We start from the raw sequence: 15,558 nt of genomic DNA on the forward strand, positions 1-15,558 counted from the left end.
AGGCTGGCCTGCCAGCACCTATCCCCCTTGAAGTCCTAACTGCAAGGAAAAGTGGTTACTCTGCCCTGGTGTTTGAGTGAGCCGGGTAGCAGGCTACCCCCGGCTAACTAGCGGGTGGGTGGTTAACCCTTGCTAAAAGTCTTATGGCTTATCTCAGCTTTGCCTTAAGAAATATCCCTTATAAATAGCTACAGGTTTGTATCGTTAGGAAAAATACAAGTGATTTTCAAATTTATCATTTCACATAGACATTGCTGTCTTTTCTCAGAAAGAAAATACCTTGAAAATTTAAACACTATACTCTGGTACAACCAATAATGTTTCCAAACAAGGACTTTATTGTTTCATTATACTTGCAGTGATAATATGACATTCTTTTACAATACTGTACCATTGACGACATCAAAGAACTGCGTGTTGAAACTAGTCAGCCGTCTCATATTTTCAACATGTTGAACTGGACAGGCCAGTCTAGCCAAGACTGGTAGTATCCCCCGCTAATCTGTGTTGTGTGTAGGGATAGACTAGCACAAAGACTGAGCTGACCCACCTAATGTGACAGGTATCAAAGGAAAATCTAAGGGAGCAGTCTGCAATGGTTCTGGTTGATAAGGATCATCCCTATTCTCTCTCTCAAGTGAAAATCAAAGGAATACTGAAGCGAATGCTACTTTAACTGGTAGTTGCAAAGACCAAAAATGTTTGTCATAGTATTTCATTGTACAGTAATTTACATAACAGTTGATAAGTATGTGACATTTTATCTCTATCCTAATGTTATCTAATAATTTTCAGTGTAATGCTAAATACTCATTATATTTCATGAATATAATTGCTTAGCATGTCTTTGGTATGATGTACCCTAAACCTTGTGCTGATATACATGTCGAAAGCCGGAGAGGCCTTCCAATGATTGGCCTGTTGTGATGTATCTTAATGTTGTAATCAACCTTTTCTCTGTATGTATCGATTTTCTCATTTCTGTACAGTATCTTCCTTTATTATTTTGGGAGACACAAGTGCTAAAAGGATTCTGAAGACATTGCCAGTTATTCAAAAATAATTTCTGGAATAATTTGGTTTATTTTCCTGCATTTTCTTTAACAAAGACATGTGCAAAAAACTTCTCTTTTTTCAGCTGTTCACCCATACAACATGCTTTTTCTTACAAATATCAGGCTCCTCTTCCTCTTGTAATAATATCACTGTTATTATCACTGTTATTTTTCTTGTACTTGGTGCCATTATTTGAATATCTATAGATTATATGCTGTTGGGAAAAGGGAAATAACTAACCACATGTCGGAGAAATGCTGCACTCTCTCCCATGCATGTATGATACATGACTAAACGTTATGTAACCACGTTTACAATCCCCTTAAAATGTGCTGGGGAGCAAGGTCTAAATATGTAAAGAGTAAAGAATGAAATTCTCTCTCTCATTTACACACACAAGTAAAATGTAACTGATATAGAGAAAAAGGATGAAGATATCTCTTTACTTGTAATGACTTAAAGGTTTTTAGATGATTTTTCAAACAACTTAAACTCTTTGCCATTAAGTACCAATACAAATCAATAAAAGGTTTCCCATGGAGATTTGGAAAAACAAGGGTCAGGAATGGAATTATAGAATTTCATAAGATCTTATGGTGTCCATTTCCTTTTGTAGAGACATGCTAGTCCATTTATGGTATTGTTAGCCCAGGTAAGAGAGACATCATATGCAAAGGCCAAGAAAATTGAATTTGTATGAAATAATGCTTTACACAGGAAATAGAAATAGATTTAGGTATTTAATTCCCATATACATTACATTAATAAAGCCCCCAGGTAATGGCAACTCTTGATTACAGGTTGGGGGTTTCTCTAGGGACTTGCTGGCAAGTCAGTAGCGTGTGTGGGTATTTTTTTATCTGACTAGAGCGGCCGTCTAGTTGCGATTTTTTCGAGCTCACCAGGAGGCCCAGTTCTCTGGTTAGATCCAAAGTCATTTTTAGGTCCTTCAAACAACAATCGGCTGAGGAGGCTCTTATCAGCCAATCGTCCAGATACAGAGAGGCTCTGATTCCCCTCGAATGCAGCATGCTTGCTACATTCAGCATGATCTTGGTAAACAATAAAAGAGCCGTGCAGAGTCCGAAACAAAGAGCCCTGAATTGGAAGACCTTGTTTCCGTCCATGAACCTCAGATAACGTCTGCAGCTGGGATGAATCGGAAGGTGGAAATAGGCGTCCTGAAGATCTATAGAGACCATCCAATCGTCCTTCCTCACAGCCGCCAGAACTGTCTTCTGAGTTTCCATAGTGATCGTCGAATTTTGGACGTAACCATTTAGAACACTTACGTCCAGAACCGGTCTCCACTCCCCCGAACTCTTGGGTACTAAGAAAAGGCGGTTGTAAAACCCCAGAGAAGTTACATCCTGCACTTCCTCTATTGCTTGCTACTCTAATAAAAGAGACGTCTGAAGACGCATGGCTTGCTTCTTCGGACCCTCTCTGTATTTGGGCGAAAGATCCACCGGATCTGTGACTAGAGGAGGATTTGCCAGGAAGGGGATCTTGTAACCCTCCTTTAACACTTGGACGGACCAGGGGTCCGCTCCATTCCTCTCCCAAGCCTCCCAGAAGTGAGTCAACCTGGCACCCACTGCTGTCTGAAGGAAAGGGCAGTCAGACTTTACCTTGGCCGGACTTGCCTCCTCTGCCTCTAGGTTTCCTTCCTTCTGGTTTGAAAGAGCCCCTTCCAGAGGATTTCCCACGAAAGGACTGAGAAGGTCGAAAACCAGAAGAGGATTCCTTAAGGCTTACGAGAGGAAAACGTCGAAGGCAAAACTTTTCTTGTCGTATTGGTTACTAAGTCATGCGTGGCCTTCTGCGTGAGAGCAGTGGCAACTTCGCCTACCAACTCTTGCGGAAATAAGGTATTAGCCAAAGGAGCGAAAAGAAGGCCCGTTTTCTGGTAGGGAGACACTCCTGCAGAGAGAAAAGAGCACATCGTGGCCCTTTTCTTGAGGATTCCAGCCGTGAACAAGGCAGCCAACTCGTTGGAGCCATCCCTCACACCTTTGTCCAAGCAGGACATCAAATGAACCAGTCCACTAGTGTCCGTGTCCTTCATATCTGAGACCCTCTTACTCAAAGCTCCCATAGCCCAGTCTAAGAAATTAAACACCTCGAAGGCCCTGAAAAGACCCTTAAGCAAATGATCGAACTCTGGAATAGACCACCAAATCTTCGTTTTCCTTAAGGCAAGACGCATCCACTAAACTTGAGAAATCCCCTTGGGCAGACGAAGGAAAACTCAAGCCCAACACTTCACCAGTCTCGTAACACACACTAGATTTAGAAGCCAACCTAGTGGGTGGAAAGGCAAAGGCCGTTTTGCCAAAAGATTTCTTAGAGTCCAACCAGGAACCCATTAATTTCAAGGCGCGTTTAGAGGACCGAGAAAGAACCATCTTGGTATAAACTGGAACTTTGGTTGCTTTACCTAAGATGAACTCAGAAGGTGGAGAACGAGGGGCCACAGGAGTAAACTGATCTGGAAAAATTCCAGTAAGAATCAACATAAACTTACGAAGATCCACAGCATGTTGATAATGCTTCTCTTCCTCATTCTCAGAAACTTCCTCTATAGGCTCGTCCACATCCGACTTTTCCTCAAGTTCGTCTTCTGGCAGTGCAGCAACTGCTGCAGCCTGAACTGAAGGAACAAAGTCTGGATGAGACTGCCTGTCAAAGCCAATATCTGCATCCAACTGACGGGGAGAGGTCGAAGTTGATTGACGTGAAACATGGATGGGTAGACGTTCTTCGTCAACTAACAACTGCCGAGACCGCTTAGAGTCCGACTGCTGTTGACCAGATTGACGCTTGGACTCAGAAGGCAACTGCCGAAGATTGCTGAGTGGACGTGTAGAGTCCGAAAACTGTTGACGCGAACGATCAAAGCTGTCAAGATGTTGACGCTGAGAATCGATGTTTTGACGCGAAGCGTCCACTAGTTGTTGACGCGGGTGATCCACTACTTCAAAACGTTGACGCGTCGCGTCCACTTGTCGACGCCGAAGTTCTTCCTCACGACCAGAAGACGAAAACCGTTCAACCAAACTTCTCTGACGTGACTCATCAAAAACAACCTGGTGTTGAACACTATGAATGGGAGACCGCTTAAGCGATAACTCGTCAGCACCAGAGACCATCGAACGCCTGTGCGATAACTGGTCTGACGCCTGACGCCCAGACATACTGCCAACACCTGGTTGAAAAGAATCCATAAACGACGAGAGTTGTTCTTTCATAGTCACAAGCATAGACCATTTAGGATCTACAGAACTCCTCAAAGGAATATTCGTTCCAACGTCACCACGTATTTCGGGAGAAGAAAGGCAATCTGAAGGAAGAGGAGGAGCATGAATCGTAACAAGGTCTGAATCGGAAGGAATCTTATCAACACGAACACGGTGATCTGGACGCTTAGCCGGAGTGCAAGCGATGGGAGAACGAAAACGTTCCGGTGAGTCCCACGAACTACATCCTGGACGCACAGGCGATTCCTGACGCTAAGTAACTTCATGCGTCCGTTTAAGCGGTCTTGACACGCGACGCCAGATCTCACTACCCGATCCTTCATCGGAAGACGGGGATAACGCATGAACCTCACCTTTCCTACGATGAGGGTGAACGGCCTGAGTTACGGCCACAGGAACGTCTGCACGATTGATGACGCTTCTCGTTCCCTTAAGCCGTTCGACATTACTTCTCCCATGGGTTCGAGAGCTCGAAAGAGGTCTTAGGCTAGGTGAACGACAAGATCGTGCAGACGCACCCTCCGCAACACTAAACACATTAGAAACACTTTTCACATTACAGAGAGATTCACGACTTTTCGGTACACTAACCTCAGACCCGAAACACTTTCCACAGTTCCAACAGAATCACGGTTTTTCAGTACCTTTAACTCAGAAAAAATCGTATTTCTATCTGCCGCTAAGGACTCGACTTTCTCACCAAGAGTCAAAACAGCGGTAAACATGTCTTTCATAGAAGGTTCCTGATCTACCACCACGGGGGAAGGAATAGGATTAGGAACATTAACATTAGGTAAGGCTCTATCCACAGATCGTGAAGAACTATGCCTAACTCTATCCCTCTCTAGTCATAACGTTCGTATGTTACAAAATCATCATCCGTTAAAGAAAGACACTCATTACATCTATCATCAAATGAACAAAATTTACCCCTACATTTCACACAAATATTATGAGGATCAATAGATCCTTTAGGAAGTCGAGTACGACACCCTTCACTAACACACCTACGTAAAGCAGGGGAGGAGTCGGCCATTTTGAATGGTTACGTGAAAGACCGACAAGCAAAAAATAAGGGAAATATTAATAAAGATAACCTCACACAAAAAGATTTCAAGATTAGAATAAAGAGAAAACAATTAACGATAGCTTAAACTCAGAAAAGAACGTACATCACCAAACGACTTCCCAAAAGAGTAAAACCACGAGAGTGAACTTCAATATGACAGCCAGCTAGGCGGGCAGAAGAAGAACTGAAGGTGTGTTGTTGTTCCACCTGAGCTACCGCTAGGGTGCGGGTGTACACCTGCCGTATCTTCGATAGCGCAAGAATTTGAATTTCTGCCAGGGTGTCAGGGGACTTCAGCTCTTTATATAACCAGCGGGTAAGTTTTATATTTAAAAATAACATGTTCCTTTAAATTAGTATTTAAAAAACTTCAGTTTGTAAGAAGAATGAACAAAACGTCAAAATCGATTTACTCTTTCTGCAAAATGAAACCGTGATTCTCTCTTTCTCTATCGTAACGATAGAGTGCAAACTGCGTAGCATAAATAAACCAAACATTAGTTCATCTTTGAAAACATCACAAAGACTATTCAGAATAAATTTCTTAAAATGTTTTCTAAAAATATTCATCTCATCAATCTAAACAAATATAAAAGTTGAATGGGCTCAACGTTGTTCAACTTCGTTTTCCAAGTCAGGACCGCCTACAAAGAATAGGCAAAGGTCGCTTATAAACAAAAATATAAAATTTATCTCGGTGTTTAGTATAAATGGAAATCGAATCGAAGAGGCCTAATAAAGGCGGGTGAGATATAAAATGTATAGAGGTAAATCTATAAATATCAACAATAATTTATAAAGTGATAAAATAATTACTAAAAGCCTTTAACACACTTCCGTACACTGAGGGAAGGGTCGGCCATCTTTTATCTATGGAAAATCCAGAGAGAGATTAAAAAAGCAAGGGTAAAAAAAAAAAAAAAAATTTTCTCTCCTTTCAAAAGAATTTCTTTTGAAGATCGTATTGTTTGAGAATAATCCAACACGGCGAAAGCCATATAACCATGAACAAGTACTTCACCAATCAGTAGAAACTTGAGGTTAAGCGCGAGCGGAACCAATGCTGTCACTACAACCGACAGAGAAGAACTGAATTGGTTGAGAAGTATATGCGGTATCTGGCCGATAGTTGGCGCTGGTGGGCACACCCAGCAACCTTCATGGCGATCGCTCGCGAGTTTTTGGAATCTGTCGACCGTCGGAGACGTAAGCTATACTGTATATATATTCACCGGCTAAGTTTAATATTTAAAACTGGCCATACACATAAGGGACTGGCAAAGAGTGTGTCACCCTAGACTAGACGGCCGCTCTAGTCAGATAAAAAAATACCCACACACGCTACTGACTTGCCAGCAAGTCCCTAGAGAAACCCCCAACCTGTAATCAAGAGTTGCCATTACCTGGGGGCTTTATTAATGTAATGTATATGGGAATTAAATACCTAAATCTATTTCTATTTCCTGTGTAAAGCATTATTTCATACAAATTCAATTTTCTTGGCCTTTGCATATGATGTCTCTCTTACCTGGGCTAACAATACCATAAATGGACTAGCATGTCTCTACAAAAGGAAATGGACACCATAAGATCTTATGAAATTCTATAATTCCATTCCTGACCCTTGTTTTTCCAAATCTCCATGGGAAACCTTTTATTGATTTGTATTGGTACTTAATGGCAAAGAGTTTAAGTTGTTTGAAAAATCATCTAAAAACCTTTAAGTCATTACAAGTAAAGAGATATCTTCATCCTTTTTCTCTATATCAGTTACATTTTACTTGTGTGTGTAAATGAGAGAGAGAATTTCATTCTTTACTCTTTACATATTTAGACCTTGCTCCCCAGCACATTTTAAGGGGATTGTAAACGTGGTTACATAACGTTTAGTCATGTATCATACATGCATGGGAGAGAGTGCAGCATTTCTCCGACATGTGGTTAGTTATTTCCCTTTTCCCAACAGCATATAATCTATAGATATTCAAATAATGGCACCAAGTACAAGAAAAATAACAGTGATAATAACAGTGATATTATTACAAGAGGAAGAGGAGCCTGATATTTGTAAGAAAAAGCATGTTGTATGGGTGAACAGCTGAAAAAAGAGAAGTTTTTTGCACATGTCTTTGTTAAAGAAAATGCAGGAAAATAAACCAAATTATTTTTGAATAACTGGCAATGTCTTCAGAATCCTTTTAGCACTTGTGTCTCCCAAAATAATAAAGGAAGATACTGTACAGAAATGAGAAAATCGATACATACAGAGAAAAGGTTGATTACAACATTAAGATACATCACAACAGGCCAATCATTGGAAGGCCTCTCCAGCTTTCGACATGTATATCAGCACAAGGTTTAGGGTACATCATACCAAAGACATGCTAAGCAATTATATTCATGAAATATAATGAGTATTTAGCATTACTGTACACTGAAAATTATTAGATAACATTAGGATAGAGATAAAATGTCACATACTTATCAACTGTTATGTAAATTACTGTACAATGAAATACTATGACAAACATTTTTGGTCTTTGCAACTACCAGTTAAAGTAGCATTCGCTTCAGTATTCCTTTGATTTTCACTTGAGAGAGAGAGAATAGGGATGATCCTTATCAACCAGAACCATTGCAGACTGCTCCCTTAGATTTTCCTTTGATACCTGTCACATTAGGTGGGTCAGCTCAGTCTTTGTGCTAGTCTATCCCTACACACAACACAGATTAGCGGGGGATACTACCAGTCTTGGCTAGACTGGCCTGTCCAGTTCAACATGTTGAAAATATGAGACGGCTGACTAGTTTCAACACGCAGTTCTTTGATGTCGTCAATGGTACAGTATTGTAAAAGAATGTCATATTATCACTGCAAGTATAATGAAACAATAAAGTCCTTGTTTGGAAACATTATTGGTTGTACCAGAGTATAGTGTTTAAATTTTCAAGGTATTTTCTTTCTGAGAAAAGACAGCAATGTCTATGTGAAATGATAAATTTGAAAATCACTCGTATTTTTCCTAACGATACAAACCTGTAGCTATTTATAAGGGATATTTCTTAAGGCAAAGCTGAGATAAGCCATAAGACTTTTAGCAAGGGTTAACCACCCACCCGCTAGTTAGCCGGGGGTAGCCTGCTACCCGGCTCACTCAAACACCAGGGCAGAGTAACCACTTTTCCTTGCAGTTAGGACTTCAAGGGGGATAGGTGCTGGCAGGCCAGCCTATATAAATAGCTACAGGTTTGTATCGTTAGGAAAAATATAAACTGCTTCAAATTGTCATTTGTTCCGTCACTAATACAAACCAACGTTATTTATAGGGGATGACTTACCCCTTAGGAGGGTGGAAGTCCGCGGCGACAGACTTCTTGGCATTAACCCAAGGTTTCTCCATAAAGTGCTCTGCACGTAGCTAGAAGAAACCATACACCTCCGTAAACAGAGTTATATGCACGGCCTGCGGCCTATGCACTGTGTAGGTTGGCCAGGGCACCAGCCACCCGTTGAGATACTACCGTTACAGAGTTATGGGATCTTTTGACTGGCCAGAGTATACAGTACTACATTGGACCCCTCTCTCTGGTTACGGTTCATTTTCCCTTTCCCTACACACACACAGACGGGGAAGCTGACCTCTCCAGAGGAATCCTCGGCGTACTGGTAATTACCCCCGTAATGGCCAGACGCACTTCCTTGACCAAGGTGTCAAAACCAGGAGGGTTCCTTCCTGAACAGTACAGACTGGATGATCCCTCGGAAGGCTATGAGCTGGAGATCTGGGTCTAGGAGCCTGGAACGAGGTAAGATTAGGACCCTTAACTGTTAAAATTGACACCAGCAGGGCTTCTAGCTCAGACTTGGATGAGCGAGTGGCTCTAGATGCAGAGGGTTGCTGGACTTTCGAAGGTTCCCCCTTGGAAGGGAACAAGACCGAACGTCCGCTATGCTTGAGATATTAGGAGATAGCTGGTCCCCACGGTACAGGCTCTGGGACCTGAAACTGTAAAAGCTGGCCTAACCCTGGGGGAACAAGTTTCCCTAGGGCCCAAAGGCTCAGTACTATACCTGTTAACAGGAGGCTCCTCTTGACAGAGTGGAGATCGCTGACATGGGAGAGTAGAACTCTCAAGGGAAGGACGATGGGAACAATCTCTGTGATGATTACGTAATGGTCGAGTGTCCTGAACTGCCCACCGGCAATTATGAGCCGACCAGTGAGAGTTAACAGGAGAGTGACGATCCAGTCCTGGTGATCGGCGCTTGCGGGGCCGTAAGGCGACTAGGCAAAGCAGAGGATCTAGGTGAACGGCGAGGAGTTAGCGAACGGCGAGGAGTTAGCGAACGGCGAGGAGTTAGCGAACAGCGAGTAGGTGAGCCCCGAGAGGTCTGTGAACACCCTAAGGGTAAACGCCTGTAAACTGGCAAACGACGAGCAGGTGACAAACAATGAACACCTGGCAAGTGACGACCGACTGGCGAACAGAGTGTCAAAGGAGGGTCCAGAGACGCAAGCGAGTGGCGAGTACGTGCTGGCTGATGGCGAGACGGCCTTTGATGATCTCGCAATGCCGAGAGACAAGGCGAGGAGTGATAGTGACAAGTGACGATCTCTAGATGAAGAATGACTATCTCGAGGTGACGAGGGACGGTCACCGGTTAATGAGTAATGGGCAGCTGTCGAATGATGAGACGCTGAAAATGAACGTCTAGCGGGCGAGGGAGAAGATTGTCGGTCCTTGGAGGAACTGTAGAGACGTCTCCTGACAGAAGAAGAAGAAGGAGAAGCAGTACATTTAGAGTGTCGAGGAGGACTACGCTCTCTGGGAGCTCGTCGTGGTGGCGAGGTTCCTCCGCAGAGGAGGTCTGCTCCACAGGGAGAGGCATCAAAGGAGAGGCACAATGGCGTCTGTTAGTTTTCTGGGATAGGGTCTCTAAGGCCACCCGTAGGAGAGATCTACCTCAAACTTTGCTCCACCCCCTGACGGAAGAGTCGGCTCAGCATGGAGGGGACCACAATCTTCGGCTACAGCAGCAGACAAAGGGGAGGGGCAGGACCTTTCCGAGGTCAAGGTATTAGACATTTTGGGATCATACGGAACCACACTCGACAGTGAAAAGGGCTCCACCTCAGAGGAAGCCGGTGTACGCTTCCTCTCAGCACTAAGTTGAAGGATTTCCAGCAATGCTTCCTTCGACAGGGACCGACCATACATAGCTACGGCCAAACCTGCAATATGTTAGAGAAAGAGAAGCCTTTGCTCGAGGGGTGTCAGAACTGCATCTCTAAGGGAAACAGTCCTGTCCTTTGAACCTTGTGGTCGACCTGGTGTTAAGCGGTCTATGCTTCTTCTCGATTGTTCCCCATGGGAGATCGATCGAACAGGAGTTTCGGGACGATATCGAGGGTCAAGGAAAAAGTTTGAGGTTTCTTAGACTTCGAGGAAGACCCCGAAGGCAAAGAATCTCTCTTGGACTTCTTGCGCTGGCACCCAAACCTCTCGCACCGAGAGGTAGACCACTCCTAGCATTCAAGGCAGGTGTTGCCCTGACCATGTCGGACACAACAAATATGGGTCCATATCAACAGAGGACATGAAAGTCCCACAAGAGCAGCCCTCAGGTTCTGGAAAAGTCTGCATGAGGACGGTCAAAGAGAAAACACAAACACTCTAAAAAGAAGCTTAAAAGGCAATTAAGTCAATAATGGCAAGTCAAAAGGGAGGTGAGCGGCAACATCTGTTCTCCACCGAGACACTAAAGTGGTTACTCAGCCCAGGTGTGTGAGTGAGGGGGGTAGCAGACTAACCCCCAACGCTAACTAGCGGGTGGATGGTTAACCCTCGCTAAAAGTCTCAACTTCGCTGAAAATATTTTCCCCTATAAATACTGTCGGTTTGTATTAGTGACGGAACAAATAAGCATGTAGTTACATCAGGGTTACCTTCCATGCTAATTACAGTACAGTAGTTGAAAATTCTTGTATTTTTGAGATACAGTATTGTCGTACCTCTTTTTTCTTTGAAATAAAAACTTTTTAGAAGTCAAATAATACTTAACACTTAAAAAAAAAATACTCTCTCCTTCATTGCCACTCAGGCAATGAAGGAGAGACAAATTGTACTTACAAAGGTTCATTGGTGAAATCTGGAATGCCAGGGGGCTCCATGTTGTGCAGATGACTATAAAGAACATCAAAACAGTAAAAGCACATCTCTGGGCTAGCTACTGGAGTAAGGCCATTTCGTAAAGTACCATTAGCTGTTGGGGCTGTGCCATTGTAACAGCAAACCTGAAAAAATAAACATATTTAATGGCAAATATCAGACACTAAATTTTTCAGCAACAAACATTCACATAGGCTCTCAGTTGATAGCATGACCTCTTGATTACTATGGACACTTTTAAGAATCAACACAAAGTAAAATATAACCATATTGTTGAACTTTGATATACTATAATGAGTAACTATTTGCTTTCCTCAAGATACAGAACAGAAAAGCCATAAAACATCAGACTTATTTTTCTTTAATATTTTCTCATATCAATATTCAATTAACGATTCTTCTATGGATTTGATAACTAGAGCCTCATACCTATATAAATACTGTATTCTGTAAAAAGATTTGTAATCTTATGTACAAACCCTGTTCTTTTATATGCCTTCAACTGACTGAAGAAATAAAAAGTAAAAATCTAAAATTCTACGAATGATGTTTTAAACAAACTGAAATAACCTGAGTTAACATGAGTGTTTGGCCCTATTAAGAAACCCATGGTCTCTGTAACCTTTGCAGATAATTCTCCTATAAAATAATTATCAATACGGGGACTGTGTATGAAGAACTTTCATGCAAAACAAAATTAAATTATTTGAAGTACAGTATTAACACTATTTGAAAGATGTCAATTTGTTTTTTCATTGATACAAATTATAATTTTACTAAAGGTTGAACACACACCCGAGCAGAAGATAACTGATGCTGTAATTAATATATGACTTGGAAAAGGGTGCGTAACAAAATTAATTAGCATGCTTTGAAAAATAAGGACTGTATCAGGGATGCCACGTGAGTTCTAATACACTTTTAAATAAAATATGTCTAAATTGAAGCACCTCCCTTAGCATAGGACGGAGACTGATGGAATTTCAGCTAGAAATACCCATATTATTAGGACCACAGTCTCTCCCTAATGGAAGTTAAAGTGAGGAAATGCAATGAAAAGTAGCAATAAAAATCTACTGGGTGTGGTTACTGACTATTCTAGTGCTGCTGGCTCACAAAATTAATTCTAGTATTTCAACTTTATGATCCACCAAAAAGTGGTTCATTAACCACCACAAAACTACCAAATACAGATGCTCTTAGCTTCTAATAACCTACCCAAATGAAAAGGCAGAAAAGACAACATCGATAATTTCTCCTAACTCTATTTGACAGTAAGAGGGTAAGTCTGTGCTTTTTGCTTTAAACATGTAAAGTCATGAAGAGAAACGCTAATACTTATATTATAAAAAAAAAAATGGTAAAAAAACTTTCAAGGATACAGGATAATAAACCAGAAAACAAAAATTTCCTTAAGGGACTGCTATAAGAATGTACTGAATTTGCAAAAAATATTAAATAATAGAACTAAAATAATCACTATTAATCCATTTACAAACTGAGAAACACACAACGAAAATCAAACAAATTATGTCAATGCTCATGCCAAATCAAAAGGAAGAAAAAAACAAAACAGATTCACAACAGAAAATGTAAACACCAAAATCCAGACAATAACAAGAATGTACCGACAGTGGAATACATATACTAAAAATATCTTTAGCAGAGACTAACAATAGTATTGAAAACCCAGCATCACAGAATTGCATCTCCAACTTTAGTTCTCATTCGACTGTCAAAATTTGAATTGACAGAAAAGGCTTTTGTAAAATGTGGATTTGTATTTGCATTTGGACACATCTGTTACTGATGGCTACTCTAACGTGAATATGTAAAATTTAACTCACAGAACGATTACGGGTAGATGCAGGATTCAAATGTCCATAAGGATAGCCATATTTCTGTCCCTTTCCAGTAGAGGAGTGAATACAATGCCTTAGAGACGAACGAAGAGGTTGTGGCTCATTCCCTGACTGGGTCTCCCTTGCCATCTGAACAAAGTATTAAAATGATGGGTAAACAATGGCATCACGAGAAAAACTCATAATATAGAATATTATTTCAAATCCTTTAAAATGCACTGGAGGGATTTCAAATCCTTTTATCATAGAAAAAAATACAAAATTCTGAAAAATTTTAATACGTTACATAACACACATACTGCTGTTCAACATAAAGTACAGTATTTTGTTGGAATAATTGAGATTACAAATTACAAATTAATTATTCAGCATGTGTTAAGCACTAGCTGACACAAGGAACGAGTATATATGCCAGCAACCATCCTCTATCTGTTACATTTAGGGGAATAGTTTGTAGGAGAAATACTGTATATTGGGAAATCTATTTAAATCATACTTGTAATAACTTCATGATTCAATGCTAATCATAGCTGATTAACCTCATGACTAAATTGCAGAAAAAAAAAAGAGAGAGAGAGAGAGAGAGAGAGCACAAAATGTGTCAACAAAAGAAGTGTACAGTATAGAATCATTAACAAGAAACCATATAATTTTAATCCTATATTACCTGCTCAGTAGTATCTCTCAAAGTAGAAATAACCATTGTGACATACTGTGTACAAGGAAGACTGCATTGGTTGCTAAAGGGAAATATGCCTACAGATGAGAGCATATCAGTTAATAGGCAACCAAACAGCCTAGTATACATAAAACTCGTTTAAATCACAACAAAGTGAACTTGTGGAACAGAGCCTTAAAACATTCTAGTGATACCTAAATACAGTACTCTGTAAACAACCACTCTAACATGACAAATTCGTAGATAATTTGTATTTTTCCTAACTATACAAACCTTAGCTATTTAATAGGGGGTATTACTTTCGGCGTAGCTGAAACGAAGAGCCATTAATTTTTAACGAGGGTTTGCTACCCGCACAGCTAGTTACCTGTGCTAGAGATCACTTTGCTTGGAGGTAGGACTTCAAGGGGGATAAGGCTGGCTGGCAAGTTTGGTTAAATAGCTAAGGTTTGTATAGTTAGGAAAAATACAAATTATCTACGAATTTGTCATTTGTTCCGTAACTGGAATACACATCACGCTATTTAATAGGGGTGACTCACCCATTATGAAGGGTGGACGTCCCAGCCAGTCCGGCTTTTGGCTTTGCCCAGGGCTCCTTATTTGAGTGTGTAAGCACTCAGGAAATAAGGAGTCCCAGCACCTTGCTAAAACCTTGCTACGCAAGGTCTGCGGCCTACACAACCTGTGTGTGAAGGTATGAAGAAGTGTGACTCGTCCTAAAAAGTTGTTCTGAAGTTCTTTAGGAAACTTGTAGACTAGAACTTTCCCAATACCACCTCGTCAGGGTATGGGGACGTAACAGTATTAATGTTAATACTAGGAACACAAGGGAGCATGGTTTACCTGCAGTGGTTTGAGGTCAGCTATGCAGAGAACCCAGGATGCTGCTTTCTCCAAGAGAGGGGATGATGAAGAAAAGAATAATAGCCAGTCAAACCTTTTCATTCATGCAGACTAAAACTAGGTAACAATGCCCTCAACCTTCTGCTACTTGTCCAATAAGGAGCTTGAGGTTTTAAACCAGCTGTTGTGCAGCCACCTCAGGACCGATAGAGAAAGTATCGAGTCTCCTGTGGGTCACGTCTTGCAGATAGTGGGATGTGAACATTGTTTGCCGTTTCCACATGTGCTCTGGGGCCATGTGACGGAGGAGGGTCTGGATTCAGTGCCAGGTCAATGACCCTGCGAATCCATGCAGAGGTGTTCTTGGTGACCCTCCTCTTAGTCCTTCCTGTGCTGACGAATAGTGCTGGCACACGAAGACGGGCTGCGGCTGTTCTTTTGAGGTACAGCCTCAAGCTCTTTACTGGGCATAGTAAGAGATGGTCTGGGTCATCTGTAACAGTATGGAGACTAGAAATCCGGAAGGAGTCGAATCTAGGATCTGCTACTCCGGGATTCTGAGTCTTAGCAATAAACTCAGGGACAAAGCTGAACGTTACCTCCCCCCATCCCCCT

General features: G+C 41.5%; 1 protein-coding gene across 4 annotated transcripts in view; it reads right to left on the minus strand.

The window, feature by feature from the left end:
* Positions 1-15,558, minus strand: part of LOC137628348 (AMMECR1-like protein) — a 90,618-nt gene that overhangs the window by 55,985 nt on the left and 19,075 nt on the right. For 3 of the 4 annotated variants that reach the window (XM_068359512.1, XM_068359517.1, XM_068359504.1), the window contains 2 exons: positions 13,404-13,547; positions 11,518-11,681 (listed from right to left, as the gene is read on the minus strand). In XM_068359512.1, the coding sequence (XP_068215613.1) occupies positions 11,518-11,681; positions 13,404-13,547 (308 nt within the window). The remainder of the gene's footprint in view (positions 1-11,517; positions 11,682-13,403; positions 13,548-15,558) is intronic. The other variant, XM_068359523.1, reaches the window with a different exon arrangement.

Source organism: Palaemon carinicauda, chromosome 2 (assembly GCF_036898095.1).
Source record: "Palaemon carinicauda isolate YSFRI2023 chromosome 2, ASM3689809v2, whole genome shotgun sequence".
NCBI classification, from domain to species: Eukaryota; Metazoa; Arthropoda; class Malacostraca; order Decapoda; family Palaemonidae; genus Palaemon; species Palaemon carinicauda.